This window comes from Grammomys surdaster, unplaced genomic scaffold (genome assembly GCF_004785775.1).
Source record: "Grammomys surdaster isolate TR1022 unplaced genomic scaffold, NIH_TR_1.0 125707, whole genome shotgun sequence".
Lineage (NCBI taxonomy): Eukaryota > Metazoa > Chordata > Mammalia > Rodentia > Muridae > Grammomys > Grammomys surdaster.
In genome coordinates, this window is record NW_021620541.1 from 179,037 (window position 1) to 195,003 (window position 15,967).

General features: G+C 39.7%; 1 protein-coding gene across 4 annotated transcripts in view; it reads right to left on the minus strand.

Moving 5' to 3' along the window:
• Positions 1–8,106: 8,106 nt before the first annotated feature.
• Positions 8,107–15,967, minus strand: part of Large1 (LARGE xylosyl- and glucuronyltransferase 1) — a 228,531-nt gene continuing 220,670 nt past the window's right edge. For all 4 annotated transcript variants that reach the window (XM_028788201.1, XM_028788202.1, XM_028788203.1 and 1 more), the window contains exons 12-13: positions 11,610–11,805; positions 8,107–9,537 (exon numbers count right to left, since the gene is read on the minus strand). In XM_028788201.1, the coding sequence (XP_028644034.1) occupies positions 9,340–9,537; positions 11,610–11,805 (394 nt within the window). In that variant the 3' untranslated portion in view covers positions 8,107–9,339. The remainder of the gene's footprint in view (positions 9,538–11,609; positions 11,806–15,967) is intronic.

Here is a 15,967-nt window from a genome sequence, read left to right on the forward strand (position 1 = left end):
AATGACTTCATGAAATTCTTAGACAAATGGATGGAACTAGAAAATATAATCCCGAGTGAGGTAACCCAATCACAAAATAACACACATGGTATACACTCACTGATAAGTGGGTATTAGGCCAAAAGCTCGCAGTACCCAAGATACAACTCACAGACCACATGAAGCTCATGATGAAGGTATATCAAAGTGTGGGTGCTTCAGCCTTTTTTAGAAGGAGTAACAAAATACTTAAGGGAGCAACTATGGAGACAGCATGGAACAGAAACTAAAGGAGGGGCCATGAAGAGACTGCTCCACCTGGGTATCCACCCCTTGTGCAGTCACCAAAGATGGATGCTGATATGGAAGCCAGGAAGTGCATTCTGACAGGAGCCTGATATAACTGTCTCCTTAGAGGCTCTGCCAGAGCCTGACATATAGAGGAAGATCTTTGCAGCTAACCATTGAACTGATCATGGGATCACTAATGGAGAAGCTAGAGAGAAGACTGAAGGAGCTGAAGGAGTTTTCAGCCCCATGGGGAGAGCAACAATACCAATCAACTAGAGCTCCCAGGGTCTAAATCAACAGTCTGGGAGCACACAGAGAGGGATCCATGGCTTCAACTGTATATGTAAGGGAGAATGGCCTTGTTAGGCATAGGTGGAAGAGAAGGATCTTGGTCCAGTGAAGGCTGGATGCCACAGTGTGGGGGAAATCGAGGTCGGGGAGGTGAGAGTGGGTGGATGGGTGGGTGTACACCCTCATAGAAGCAGGAGGAGGGGAGAAGGGGTAGCAGGTTTCTGGTAGGGGAAAATGGGCAAAGGTGATAACATCTGAATTGTAAACAAATAAAATATTCAATAAAAAACAATACTAACATTCTAAGAAAAAAAGGGGGGGGGGACACAGTAGGGAGTATGATCATTATAGTGTATGGATGTATGGAAGTTAAGATCTGGTGTGCCTGTCCAAAATCACTCTATCCTCGGGTTTTTCATACTGTGCCTAGTCCTGAAAGGTTCCATTTACAAGCAGCTTTTTAACACATTTTGTGAATAGAAGATGGCTCTGAACTTTAGTGGACAGGTGAGCAGCACTATCTATATGATGGTATCCACGTAGCAGAGACTGCTAATGACTTTTTTCTGAGAGTAGGGAAGATTTCACTCTATAAACTTATCAGGGAAAATTACAACTATAGAGACAGGTGGACATATTAAAATCTTTTTTTTTAAAAAAAGACAGACTCAAGATCTTACCGGATTTTAAAAAATTGAGGAAGATATGTATTTCACACACCTATTCCCTATAAACATATAACACAGAGATGACAGTGGCCTTACCTGCCTCTCAGTTCATCACCTAGACTATATGTCATGGGACTGACAGGTAGAGAATTCCCAACTGTCCATTGGGCTTTGGCAAGGTTCAGGAATATCATATCATTTGCTGCTAAAGGCCCTATCATTAGCCATTGCTGTGGTTGCTGATGCTATTTCTCATCTATTACAGAATTTCCAGAGGACCCTACAGAGGCCACAAAGCTACTGCCTTGTGTCTTTGACTACAAGTGTTAAGCACTCCCAGTGCTGCTGCCATCTGCCTCCCCAAGGATGAGACTCTTTCTTTCACAGCTCCGTTAGTCCTAACCCCCATCAACATTAAATGCAAGTATTTCCTCTTTTGGCATCCTCAATCAATGCTTAACCTAAATTGCTTGAGCTCCGTTCTCTCTCCCACCAGTACCTAATGACTGTGAATCATCACAATAACTCTCTGTCCTGTTTTTTTTTTTCTCTCTCTCTCAGCAGCAAAGGGCACTCTGCATAAACCCTTTCTTTTACCACAGTTTCCTATCTGAATTCACCTTTGTGGTATGCAAATTTTTGGAATTTTGGGAAGATTTCCCAGATTCCCATGCCTTGGTGTACATATCCTGTATAATGTCCTCCCTTTATGGGTAGGCAATGGTATATCACTCTGTGACCATGTTAAAACACTATCTTTGCTGGCTTTGAAGAAGTACTATATTCCATAATGCACAGGACACTGGCAGAGTGGCTAGTGTCCTCCAGTAGCTGAGATTAGTCCTGGGCAAACATCCAACTATCTCAGTCCTTCAATCGCAAGAAAGGAAAAACTGTATCCTCCAATAACTAGTGAAGTTGTGAGAAGTCCTCAAGGCCCAGATAAGAATTATAGTATGGCTGATACTTTGATGGTAGCTTTATAAGAGTATAGGCAGATCATTCCTATCTGGTCTCTTAATCTAAGGAAACTGTGACATAATACTGTTAAGCTACTTAGTTTGTGGTAATTTGTTACACAAATACACTCACAAAGAGATTAAACACAAACAATGGATGTTGTAGTTGTAGGCCATTTCATGCTTTTACAGGGAAGAAGAATATTAGTTAAGAATGTGAACAAGGGGATGGAGGGATGGTTCTGTAGTCAAGAGCACTGGGTGCTCTTCCAGAGGACCTGAGTATGATTAGCAATATCCACAAGGAAGTTAATAAGCAGTTCCAGGGGATCTGGTATCTTCTTCTAGTTTCTGTGGGTACTGCATGTATAAGATTACAGAAAAATATGCAGGCAACATACCTATTCAATAAAATAAAATAAAGTAAAATAAAATAATTTTAAAAGAATGTAATGTGAATTACGCAGCCAACTTCCCTGGCTCAAATCCTAGGTCTATTAGATTGGGAACTTGGGCACATGATTTATACTCTCTGTGCCTCAATTTCCCTTTTGTAAACAGGTTTATTAATCAACTTATCTTAAGATTACTATTTGAATTCAATATTGAATCACTATGTGAAAATTGCTTATGACATGCATAGCAAGCCCTACTCAAGTGCTTCTTTATTATGAATAAAAAATAGAACAAAATCTGTATCTACAAGCATCAAGTGGTTGTATATGTGAGGAGGAGAATTCAGATACAGTGAGGAGTCTTATTCAAAACCAAAGGAACAAATTTCAAAAGTAAACTAAACCTGAAGATGAAGACTCCTGGAACCCATGGGACAAAAGCCTAATTATAAGTGTACTCAAAAGGAATTTATAGTAAAGAAAAACAAGGTTCTTGTACTATGGGGGTGTGCAATCAGGTTCTTCAGTCATTTTTCAGTGGAACAGTATCTCTGCCTTCCTTTTGGCTAAGTCTACTTCACTCCGTCATTTGAGTCCAGTTTTAATGAGAAGCTAGCTAAATGAGTTTAGGTGAATCTACCCCTTTATATGTGATTAAGTTCTTCACTCTTTGCTTTTGGAGTTAAAGTTCTTGGTCTGTTTTCAGCAAAAGCCCCATTGGGAAACACTACTGTATAACAGGCTGGTGACAGTTGATGATGATGACATACTGGACTTTGGGAAAAGGCAAAGAATGTATGCTAAGAACTTTCTCTCTGATAATGATGCATTCTGTGGTCATACTTATGGTAATGATTTGGATGTAATCATTCCTCATACACCTTTGTGTATTTGTATCAAAATATGGCTACATATGGTAATACAATAAATACAAAAAATTAATTTGGAAAAGAAAATTCCTTGTAAGTTGGTTTAGCAAGAGCACCTTACTGTTAATATATCTCCTTAGCTGACCTTAGTCTTCTTGTTGGGCTATATAAATATCCAGGTATATCTGGCATATTTGAATGGAGACTTATCACATCATTAGTGAGATGACCTTAATATCTATTGCAACAGTATTAACTAAAGTGTTCCACATCGTTTTATCAACTGTCAGAATATTTCTTTTTTCTTCAAAACAAGGATCACATGTTTAGGAAGCCTTCCATGATCTCCAGGTTGGAGTGAGGGCATCTTCTCCAGATCCCACCTCATCCAGGCTTCCTAACACTACTCAGATGTTGTTACTATTGTCGTCATCATGGCATGGGGGCTCCTTGATGGCAGGGATTATGTATTATTCATGCTTGTTTTTGAATATTGGAATTCTTACCAACTAGTCTAGTTGCTGAATCCAAGTACCTATCTTAAAAAGATCAATTCTTTGTATGTTGGTTTGAATAAAAATGGCTCTCATAGGCTCATGGGAGTGGCATTATTTGAAAAGATTAGGAGGTGTGCCCTTGTTGGAGGAAAATTGTCATTAGGGGTGAGATTTGGTGTTTCAGAAGCCCATGCCAGGCTCAGAGTCTATTTCCAGTACCATGTCTACCTGTGCACCACTATTCTTTCTACATAACGACAATAGACTAAACCTTTGAAACTGAAAGTAGACCCAACTAAATGCTTTCATTTATAAGAGTTGTTATAGTCATGGTGACTCTTCACAGCAATCGAACAGTGATTAAGACAACTTGCTGGTGATTTGCTATTGTATCTAGAGATTGCCAGCCCTGATATCAGGGTTCTACAAAAGTTTGGAAACAAGCTTACTGTTAAAGGCCTGAAGAGGCCTCAGCACCAATTGGGGTTGTTATAAATACAGGCTCTTGGGGTCTACTGAGTAAATTTGATGTTGATGAGATCCTTAATGTGATTCCTACATACATTAAGAGTTACGAAGTACCACTGGGGGTAAAAGATAAGCTCAGTTCCTAGAGGCTCGGCCTATTTTTCTTATTATGATTTTATAACTTAATGCTTATCTGAATCTCCAGGAAACTGAACAATCAAATGAACAAACCTGGGAGATGTAGAGGCCTAGAATGGATTTTCAGGGCTCTTAGTTAACCCCTCTGAACAAATGTTCCTTTATCTTTATAATAGAGATAATTCTTGCCTTATGCTTTTGGTGCAGTTGTGATTAAAAACATGTCTATCTCTCAGCTTATTTGTTCTCCCTTGCTTCACAGTCCCAGATTCAGCATTGCCTATGCTATCTGGTGTAGTTTATGTCCATGTTAAGTAGCCATGTCAAAAAGCTTAGACCCCAATCCATTCATACACACGAAGCACTTCAACAGCCACTTTCATTCATTGGTAGTGAAGCAGCCAAATTAGCGGTGGACCCTATGGGGAAATTATTTACCAGAACTGATGACATTCTTATATCTTAGAAGTTATGGTGACTGGAGGTCATTTGAAATGTTGGAACAAATCAATGACCAAATCCATAATCAGAAGTGCATTACCTTTTTTAGATACCATTCTTAAAAAATAAAAAAGTCACTTTTTGAGAATAATTTTTTTGTTCAGTGTATGAAAACAAAGGCTATAGTGTTTCCAGCATCAGATCCTATGAGCCTGGAACCTTTGAGTTGGCTTCAGATGATTGTGAGATTTTTATAAATGATAGTGCCAGTAAACTGAAAAATCTATCTTTAGGATTAAAAGAAAACAAGAATAAATCATGTCACTAGGAACTATATGAAAAGATGACTAGAAACCTAGTGGGTACGTGCAGCATCACAAAAGAAAGTCACAGCATGTATTAATGCAAAGGGACTGGTTTTTGAAGCCAGTCTGACTTTGTTTTAATCCCAAAGCATTCACTATTATCTATAGAATCTTGAGAACATGTAAAATTTCTGAAATATATCTTACCACCTAAGTAAAGGAATCATAAGGCTGCACGGCTGTCAAGATCTAGCAGTGCCAACTACCACTGAAGTTTGGGCTTGATAACATAGCTCTTACCATCTTCATTAGTAGTATGCAGAGACTCCATCTGCAAGGGTATTTTTTTTTTATCATCTTTCTCTACCAACATCAAGCTTCCTAAAGGCCTGGTAATAACAATCACAGCCTTTACTTTGAGAGAAACAGTATTAACATAGTGTCTGTTATTTCAGGAGAGAGCTCTATGAATCTTGGTAAATATGCACTCTATAAGTGAGATCAACATGTTTACAGATACCACTTTGAAGCAGCTTGACAAATTGGGGTTCAAGGAGGAACTTAAAACTCCACCCTTTTACCTGAAAGCTTATCATTTGAAGAGACTATTTCTGACCCCCTAAGACTGAACCCACCTGTTTGCATATGGTTATAGACTGACATGAGCTTCAGGAAGTCCATGGGCATAGCTAACTTTGGAGAATGGATGAGTGTCTGTTACTCAGGCTGTGTTACTGGACAGATATTAAAGGAGGAAGGTTTTCTCTTCCAGTTCTTATTTACTCAGCTGCTCCTTATTAGGGGAAGCAATAACATATTGCAGGTTATGTAGTTCTGGGTTAAATAATTAGAATTGAGTTTAAAATCTGGCTGTATGATATCTGTACTCAGGGAATTGGTGGGAAGTTATTTAATTTGAACATACCGCATCTCCTCACTGATAATCAGCAATACCCACTTCTTGGCTTTGCTCCAGCTACTCAATGTGCTAGTATATACAAAATGCTCTTGCACAAAGTGGATTATTATTTAAAATGCAGTTCTGGACATTGAGCATGATGGAGCTGATGAGAGAACCTGCCCTTCCTTTCAAGTGAAAGTCAAGATAGTATTGGCATGACATGAGCACAACCCATCCCAAAGTTTGTTTGCTTTTAAGAAGCTGATACAAAGGAATCACCATCTTTGTCTCAAATGGCCCTGTTCCCTAATATGGGCCTGTGCTAGCACCAAGTGGTGACTCCCCAGGTACCTGTTGAAGATTCATTATGTTGGATCCACATACATCGTACATCAATCTCCATCAGCTGCCAACTTCTTGTTTGAATTTGAGCATCAGTTAACTTTTGTTTTAAATGCGACTAAATGACAGTGCCAGACAGCCATATTTGAGGAAATAGAATGTTTCTCATGCTGGTATGGAGTGTCAGCTTCTGGCTTTAATTGATTCTATGTATATGCAGTTTCATCGTCTTTCAGTTTATGGGTATTATACCAAAGTAAGTAGCATCTTCTATCATTCTCAGGAGTGACCCTAGACTAGCAAATTAAATGGTCATTGGCTCTTCCTATAAATATACAAATGAAAACAAGATATCTGTGTCTGATTCATGTGCCAGGATAAATGTTTAAAGAAAAGCTTTAGGGAATTAAAATGTGATGCTTAATACTGAGGAACCAGTGTAACCAGCTAATGTTCAGCTTGACTCAAGTAGCTGGAAATGATTATTTCAGATCAACCTGCTAGCAATAGATAATCTCAGGAAAAACAGCAGAATTAATATGTGCCTCTGGGTGCACATACATGTGTGTGAAGGAAGGAAAAAAAAAACAGTGAGTGCTAAAGGAAAATATTAAATAGCCAATTATGGGGTTTAGGGAAAGTCACTGATTTTGTGGGGGTTTTTTGTAATGATATTCATAGATTATGTTCATGTATTACCTTGAGAATGATAAATTCTGCATATATGCTATACATGCAGATGTTTCCTTTACATATGTGTTATATATAATGATATATATATGTACAATGTGATAGTTAATATTGTCAACTTGATAGGATCTAAAATTAACTAGGATAATCACCTAGTTATCTAGAATAATCTATTTAACTAGGATAATCAACCTCTAAACACATCTGAGTGATTATTTAGATTAGCCTAACTCAAGTGAGAAGTCCCACTCTAAGTACACACAGGATCATCCCATTGGATGAGGTCCCTGATTGAACAAAAAAGGAGAAAGCAATCTGAGTGCTGACCCTTATCTTTTTCTGCTTCCTGACTACAGATGAAATGTGATCAGTTGCTTCAAGTTCCTGCTACCATGCCTTCCCTACCAAGATGGACTAGATTTTCAAACTCTGTCAGATATTGTTCTTGTAACAAAAGAAGTAACGGATAAAGGCACAAACTTGTCTGTACCTCTGTGACAATTAATTCTAATTACAATTTTCTTAATTTTGTACTAAACTAGGGGAACACCCTTGAACACACCACAGGTAGTAGTCTTATTGATTGGACTGTCATGGGACTCCACAGGACAAGAGAGCCCTTAAAGACAGGCTATTCAATTGAATGATACTGATTACCACAATTTGCATACTTAAAATATAAAACATCTGGCTACATGGTGAGACAGATGCACAATGGAAAATTTGAATTTTCCTTGAGTTGGGAGTGAAACAAAGGTGACATTTTAAATAATGAGAAAGATGAGATGTAAGAACAGAGAGTGTGAGGTGCTGTGAATGGGTTTGACTTTGCCCTCTAGACAAAGTATGTCATGTGGCTTCTTACAAGGGTGGGAGAGAGAAGAGGAAGAATTTCATTTATTGAATCCAGCTTTTGCTGGTCACATGGCAACTCAATACAAACAGCCCAGTATAGGGTATGCCATTAACTCTTGTTCTCATCAATGTAAACACAACATTAATAGTGAAGAGTAAAGAAAATGGGTCCAGTGTTTCTTCCATATGCACAATGAAGAGGTGTGTGCCAACACTCGGACAGGTCCTGAGGGAAAACTAAGTTCATCAGCTTCCTCACTTTCAACAGTGAGGCAGGGAAGAACACAGAGATACCTGACCCATTTCTTCCAGTGGCTTCAGTGTAGTCATATGAGAGTTCAAATTGGACTTCTGTGAACTGTCCAAGTTCTTCTAAAGGCCTGAGAAGGGAATCATACCTTCTGTGAATGCTGAAGTAGTTCCATGAAGCCCTTTCCTTGTGACTTGGTGATGGTCCATAGAAAATGTGACTTGCATATAGTATTTGGTCTCATATTTCTGTAGCCCCTGTCATAGCCCTGGATCTAGAGACTGGAAACTTGGAATCAGGTGATCTCTGTGTTCATCATGAAGGAAGCTGTCCACACATGAACATTCTTCAAGGATGCTTGTCTTTGCAGGGCCACTGCTGTTGAGGAGTGTTGATTGAGGGAGTTGATTTTTTTCTTTTAGAGCTTTAAGGATTAAATATTTTAAAATCTTGGTTTCCTATATCAAAATGAACAAAATCCCACAAATTCGAACAACTCAAAACAAAACAAGAGTGATTTTGAAAATAATAACCAATTCATCCCTCCTCCAGGTCTCTGCATGTATAATGTCCCTATGAGAGTCTCCAAATGTTTGTTTGGGTCCTTGTGTTGCTATCCACATGGTTACCCAGCTAGGTGGCAGGTTAAATTTCCACTGTAGGGAACTTTATTGCTCTTACATCCTCAACAGCTAAGTTTGACTCATAACTGTTAAAAACGCAATGGGAACATCCAGAAACTGACTTGGTCTGTAGCTTTGTGGTAAGTTGTTAAACTCTTCATTTGCTTCACTCTTCTATGTTCCATCCTGGAAGCACCCATGGTGGACTGGGTCTCTATTCAAGATTTCAGAAGAGAGTAGCTTTGTGGGGCCAAAGAGACAAAGGGAAACAAACCAAAGAAAAGCAGTGTTGGATTTTGTCTTCAAAGGCTGGGCCCCAGGCAGAAAGTGGCTCTTCCCTTGTGGCATGTCTCTTCCTAGTGGTGGCCTTCGTAGTGCTAGCTATTGTTCTCAGCCGTGAGATATTTCAAGGCAGCAAAGCCATATCGTCGGGACATGTCCTGTTGAAATTCTTCCTTCAGGGTTTTGAGACAGATGCGATATTGCTTGTTGGAACGGAACTTAGTGATGTCGAAACTAGGGGCATGGGGCATGTGGATCATGTAGGCATTGGGCAACACGGTGAACTCATACTCCTAGAAGGAGGAAGACAAGAGTAATGAGAGATCTGGTAAGAGCCTTCGGTTATGTATGATTCTGAATCAAGGTACTGGAGAATAACAGTAGGAGGGAGGCACAATAGCTCCAGAATAACTTGCTTCAGGGTCCTGTCCATGAACTTGCACAAAATATCAGAGTCATCTGAAGTTTGGTTTGCTAATATACAAAGTGAGAGTGAGAAAATCTATCTTGAAGTAAGATTATGAGGGTAAAACTCATACTTTATGGGAAGAAAAACAGAACACACATCCACCTCAGAGGCTCTCCATATACCACATAGTCAAGCTATAATGATGTTACTATATAATATTCTCTTGGACAGTGATCTGTTTATGTGACAGTCTCAACAAAAAGTACAAAAAGAGAGAACAAAACAAAAATAAAAGGCAAGGAAAAGAGCAAATGTTAAAGCTCAACATGGTGGCTCAGGTCTATAACCTAGCACTTAGAAAGACTACATGAGAAGACTGCCACGAATTCCAGGACAACTTGGGCTACATAGCAAGTTTCAGACCAGTCTAAGCTATAGTATAAGATCCTGTTTTAAAAATAGTCATATAAATAATTATGTAAATAAAATACCAAAATAAAAAATTAAAATTTTTAGCTATATTGACACTTAAGAATGATAAAAATTTCCCCAGCTTCTTATAAGTGATGGCGTTATAGAATATGCTTGACATGGCAGGATACAGGCAAATACATAACACCTCTGAACAGCTAAAACAGTGAACACAAATTTAGGATGTGTAATAAAGATAGAACCCAGCACATGCACAGTCTATATCCTTACTCAATTTGGATTCATGCCATCTACTTTCTCAGCCCAGAGCAGACAAGGATAAATATACTCAGCAAGACAAACCAAGGACAGGACAGGCAGATGCAGCAGGCAGAGGACAGCAGCTGACAGTTAAGTACAAACAATCAGGAGAACATGCAAGACCCTAAGGCCCACCTGTCTGGGCATTTTACACAGGGATAGAGTGGGCTACTTCATTCATCAGTCCCTATCATTCATTCAGTCACTGGAATGAATGGATAAGACTGTGTCTGATGAGTGCTATAGGCAAATACAGGAAAGTATATGGTCCATTTGCAAAATCTCTGTGAGTCTAAAACAAAGGCTAGGCCTTTGTGACAGGATGGTCACTACACAACACTGTTGGACCCAGAAGTACCACTGTTTTTGCTGGTAGCAACAACGGTAGACTAGGACTCATAGTCTGTAAGCAGGTATATTAGTCATGACATGGGTACCAATGGATGGATATCATGTTTTGTTTTGCTCAACATGGATACTGTTCCACAAAATCTACCAATATTAGAGGTTCTTAGTCACTTGGGATGGCTCAGACTCAAGGAAACATGTCTCTCATGAGTAGCAAATGGGGTTGACAAACTACAGCCTGTCTGGTTTTCTTCAGTTGTATAAATGAAGTGGTAGTGAAAGCTAGCCATGAACATTTGTTTAGAGAACATCTGTGGAGGAACAACAGTGGCAGAGCTGAGTAGGGTGACTTGGAAGTCTCACAAAGCTTTACCATCTGGTCTGTTTCAAAAGTGTACAGTACCCAGCTTAACCTATTATAATTCCGCAGACTTCTGAAGTAGATGTTTGGTAAGTATTGTGTAAATGAATGAAGGCTTTCAGATGGAACATAGTCTAAAAAAATCACTGCTGTTTTAATTGAAGGGCAGAATAATTAGTAACATTTTAGTGGCATGTTTTGTGCCATGTAAAGTGAGACAATTATACAATTTGGAGTCCAGTCATAACTAGTAATCCTGTGCTTATTTTCTTCACCAGATGGAGGAGGGTGGAAGCTCACATTTGCATGATCCTGGCCAGGAACTAGTTCCTATGCAAGGGGAGAGCAAAGGTTTGAGGTTGAAAGCCCAGAAAACAGATTTACATGTTAGTTCCTCAACACATCTTGTTTCTCTGAAGGTTCTTTTGAATCTTGTCTCTAAGGTACTTTTTCAGCTCTGATATCTGTATATCTCTCCTTCCCAACATAGGACCAGGCTGGTGTTTTGTTCTCACCTGTGCATCCAATTCCATGATGTGAGCCACTTTGTTCCAGCCAAATCCCACAAATCTTCGATCATACTCAGGGCAGTCTCGTCTCACAACAACATATGGCTCAAAATCAGCCTCCCACTCAACCTGGTAAGGCGTGGTGGCAGTCCGCCACTTGGCAAAGTTTGTAGGTGCGTGGCCTTTAGTCCATACGTGATACCTGGGACATGTAGAGAAAAGCCATTGAGTGAAGGGATGCAAGCTGAATTTTCCCAACCCTGGTGATGAAGAGGAAGAAGAAATATATGTTGATATGGTCTTCTTGGTGAGATTACTATGTCCCTGCAAAATCCTAATTCAAGTTCAAACTTTTAGTGCTTGTAAATGGGACCGGGTAGGGAATAGGATCTTTATAAGTATACTCAAGTTACTCATGAGTAAACCATGTGCAGATTCAGACAGAGCTAGAATGATGGACCCATCAGGAAACAAGGACTGCTGGCAATCACCAAGAACAAAAGCAGAAAGGATCTTTCCTTGAGCCTTTAGAAAATCATGGACCTACTAGGACCTTTAATTTGGACTTCTGACTTGCAAAATTGTTAAATAATATTCAACTGTGTGTTAAGACACCTATTTTATAGTATTTTGTTACAGCCCCAGGAAACTAATGCAGTCCCTCAGAGTTATCTGTCACTAATGAGAAGACTCCATAGAAAGATCAATGAACTTCTGAGCACTTGCCATCATTTCCAAGAAATCTATATCTTGTATTTCCTACCAGGACCCACTGGTAATCCTGCTCAATCCTTAATGATGGGGCAGTCTTTAGGAGTAGGATACTCCTCTGATTATATTATATTATATTATGAGGCAAGAGTGGATTTTTTTTTTTTTTAGATATACAGATTACTAAGCAGGTCCTTGAAGTTAGTGAAAATTGAGGTTGATGCTACTTTGTTATCTATCAGTGAGAAATGAACTATATAATGATTTGGAGGTTGTACTTGTTGGGCATTTACTCTGTGTTGGGATGATTTTAAATTGTGTATATGCATATATTTTTAAATTCTAAAAATGATCCTGATGCTCAGTTGCAAATAGTAATAAATCCTAGGTAGTATAGCTCAAGTGCCAGCTTGTGTGCTACTGTCTTGAACATGCATACAAGGGTAGAAGGAGCAAGGGATGAGGCAGAAAGACTGGCAGATTAGGACTCTGTTCCTGAATGCACCACAATCCCTTTTAAATCCCTCTTCCCACCTCATCTCAATGCTTTCTTTTTAGCTTAAAGATCCATGGCTTTCTCCTCCATCAGCACTAGGTTGGTGCTCTGATCTTATTGGTGTATTCAGTTTTATGATATGAGGAAAGTACATTGGAAAAATGAGTGGATGAATCTAAAACTTGTGAGGTGTCAGAAAGAGAAGGAGAGCAGTGAGTAGAGTGGGATGTTGTCACTGCAAGTAATGGGGAAGGTGAGTGCAGGGAATGAAATGAAGGCACAGTTGAAGATAACAGAAAGGGATCAGGAAAGATGGTATCTTGGTGTAGACAGAAAGGCTTCATGAAACAAAAGGAAGAAAGGAAGGGTAGGACCTAATAGCTTAGCTGCAGAAGAGAGGGTTAGTGGGTTTCTCTAAGGAAATTGTAGTTGTTAGGTATTTACTATGTGTTAGGATGGTTTTAAATGCTGCAGATGCTTACTGTTTTAAATTCTAAAAATTATCCTGATACTGAGTTGCAAATAGTAATGAATCCCAGATAGGCTGGGGACAGCTTGTAAAGCAAACAAGGCTGTGAAAGCAAGTACATGGCAGGTAGCGTTCCAGCGGCATGGCTAAAACTCTTACCTAAAACTCCCATTCCATCAAAGAGACTGGATTTCTGCCAGACCATCACAAACTCAACCCAACAGACTTAATGTGTTGCTGGGTAGGACAGGCAGGCTGGGCATAGGTGGCGAACTGAGATTCAATACAATCAATGAAGTAGTGTCCAGCAAAGCCAGTTATTTAAATGGAAAGGGTAGGGAGAGTATTACTTCAATGGAGCTTGGAAAGGATATTGTAAGATGTCAGTAATAGGTCTAATCCAAAAAACTAGACCATGGAACAATTGATTTTCTATTTGAGAATTTGCTGAACAGGCAGCTTTGATACATGGTACCTTTGACAAAATAGGCATGCCAAAAGTGATGACTGGGAATTCATAGTTGGTTCCAAGCATAGCAAAGTAGGGCCAATGGGTCAGGGTTCAAATCTCACTTCTACCACTTATGAACAGCAGACCCTGAACAATCAAGTTCTTAATAGTTTCTTCTCATGTGAGCTAGGAAAGATCATACCTATCATGAAAAACTGCCCAGGAGCTTAAGCAAGACAATGGCAGAAACATTGGCACAGGGGTAGCACACAGGAAACATCCCACAAATGCTGTTTCCTTACTAGACAGTTAAACAAGATGTTTTCTAAAAATGGCTACTGATAGCCTGCCTAGATTTGCATCCTTTTGTTTAGCAGGTGTGGACAGGTTAACAGCCTTGTTTCTTTCTCCTGGTAAAGCAAGAGATAATAATATCAATTTTTAACATGAAGTGAATTCTCACAAATCACTCAATCTGGTTAGAGAGGCTGTTTCCATTTACTCAGTCTGGCCTGCTGACAGCATGACAAATAGCTGAGCAGAAGAGAAAGCAGTGAAGTTACTACAACAAACTCAATACACACACTTACAGCACAAACTAAAGACTGCCTAGGAAACCTTCTGTCTACTGTTGGTCCAGCAGACAATGGGCCACAGGGTCTAGCCATACCAGACAACTTCAAGCTCTCTGAGCAGTGTCTTCAAACTTGATATGTGACTGAGCCATGTGAAGGACTACTTTTAACGCCAGAGTTTATGGTCCAGGATGAGATCTGAGGCTATATTTACAAGAAGGTCCCAAACAACATGATACTATCAGTCCAGGGGCCATACATACTCTAAGCACCATGTTCCTGGAGGATGCAGAGGGGTATTGAAGCTTCTCATGCCAGATGTGGTGAAGAGTACGTTTCTTTGGAGAGCAGGTGACAAAAGCATTTTCTCAGAGGGAAAGTCTGTAATTTAGCACTTGGTATGGTGGCTTACAAGCTGCTGGCCAGAATAGTAGTTATGGATACAGCAGGCTATGTCCCACCACTCATTCCTAGAGATATGGCCTTGAAATGAGTTCTCATATCACCTGGGGTAGCAGAAAGAACACCTTGGACATTTGATAGGTATTTGGCTCAGTAGGTATTCCACAGTAACTGTGGGAGACTCAGAGAAAAGATTGACTCCAAATCTTAATTTCCAGCACTGATTTGTGATTCTGTATTTTCAAACAAGAACTGATTTGAAAATCAAGGACTTGTCAGCAGCCCAATGCTATTTCACTTAAGAAGTCAGGCCTGGTGGTTCCTCAGGTTCTGACATTTATCAGCCATGTGTCACTGAGCAGATTATTTCATTACTCACATCAGTGTTTCTGCTGCAGAAAGAAAGGAATTCACTTTATGTTTGTGCCTGGTCCATACAAAGCATGCAATTTATGGGAAGTAGAAAGGGATGGCTTGGGTTTGGGGAGAGGAATTCTTCTAGGTTTCTCTCTAGAGTGCTGATGATTGAGTCCTGGCTCCACCAGATACTCTCAACTCCCCATAAAATATAAAGATGCAATGGTTCCGTTCATATTGCCTCATCTGAAAGGAATTAGCAGGATTCCTACTTCCCTAGTCCTGATGGCAACAGTTAATGTTAGAGTCTGGAGCTCATTAATACTGTGCAGATGAGTTCTGAGACATTCTGGACAGCATAGCTCCCTGAATATCCTTGGAGGCACTGGGGTTTCGGATTGAGAAAACCAATGGTTTTGGTTGTAGCTATCACTGGGCAGTTGGCTCTTACATCAGTCGTGTGCAACTTTGGAGTCCCATCAATGACTTTATATGGCGACTTTAGTTGCAGATGATGACTATATATCCCTGTTCCATGCCCTAAGAGCTGAGAGATTAGACTACATACACACACAAAAAAGGAAACAGATCCCTGCAAGGGATCTCAGAGTAAATCCCACTCAGCAAGAGAATTAATGTGTATGTCATGGTTTTAATTGTCAACTTGATACAAGAATGTCTCAATGAGGGATTGTATACATTGGGTTGGTTCATGGGATGTCCTGTGGGGATTGTCTTGATTGCCTTAATTGATATGGAACACCTACTCTAAATGTGACAGCTTCTCACAATGGCCAGACTTGGAAGACAAAAAATTCTGCTCACTGGATTTTCTCTTTTACTGACAAATTTATATATCCTTTTGCTGCTGCTATCAACAGCTCCTCTATGATATGAGAACCA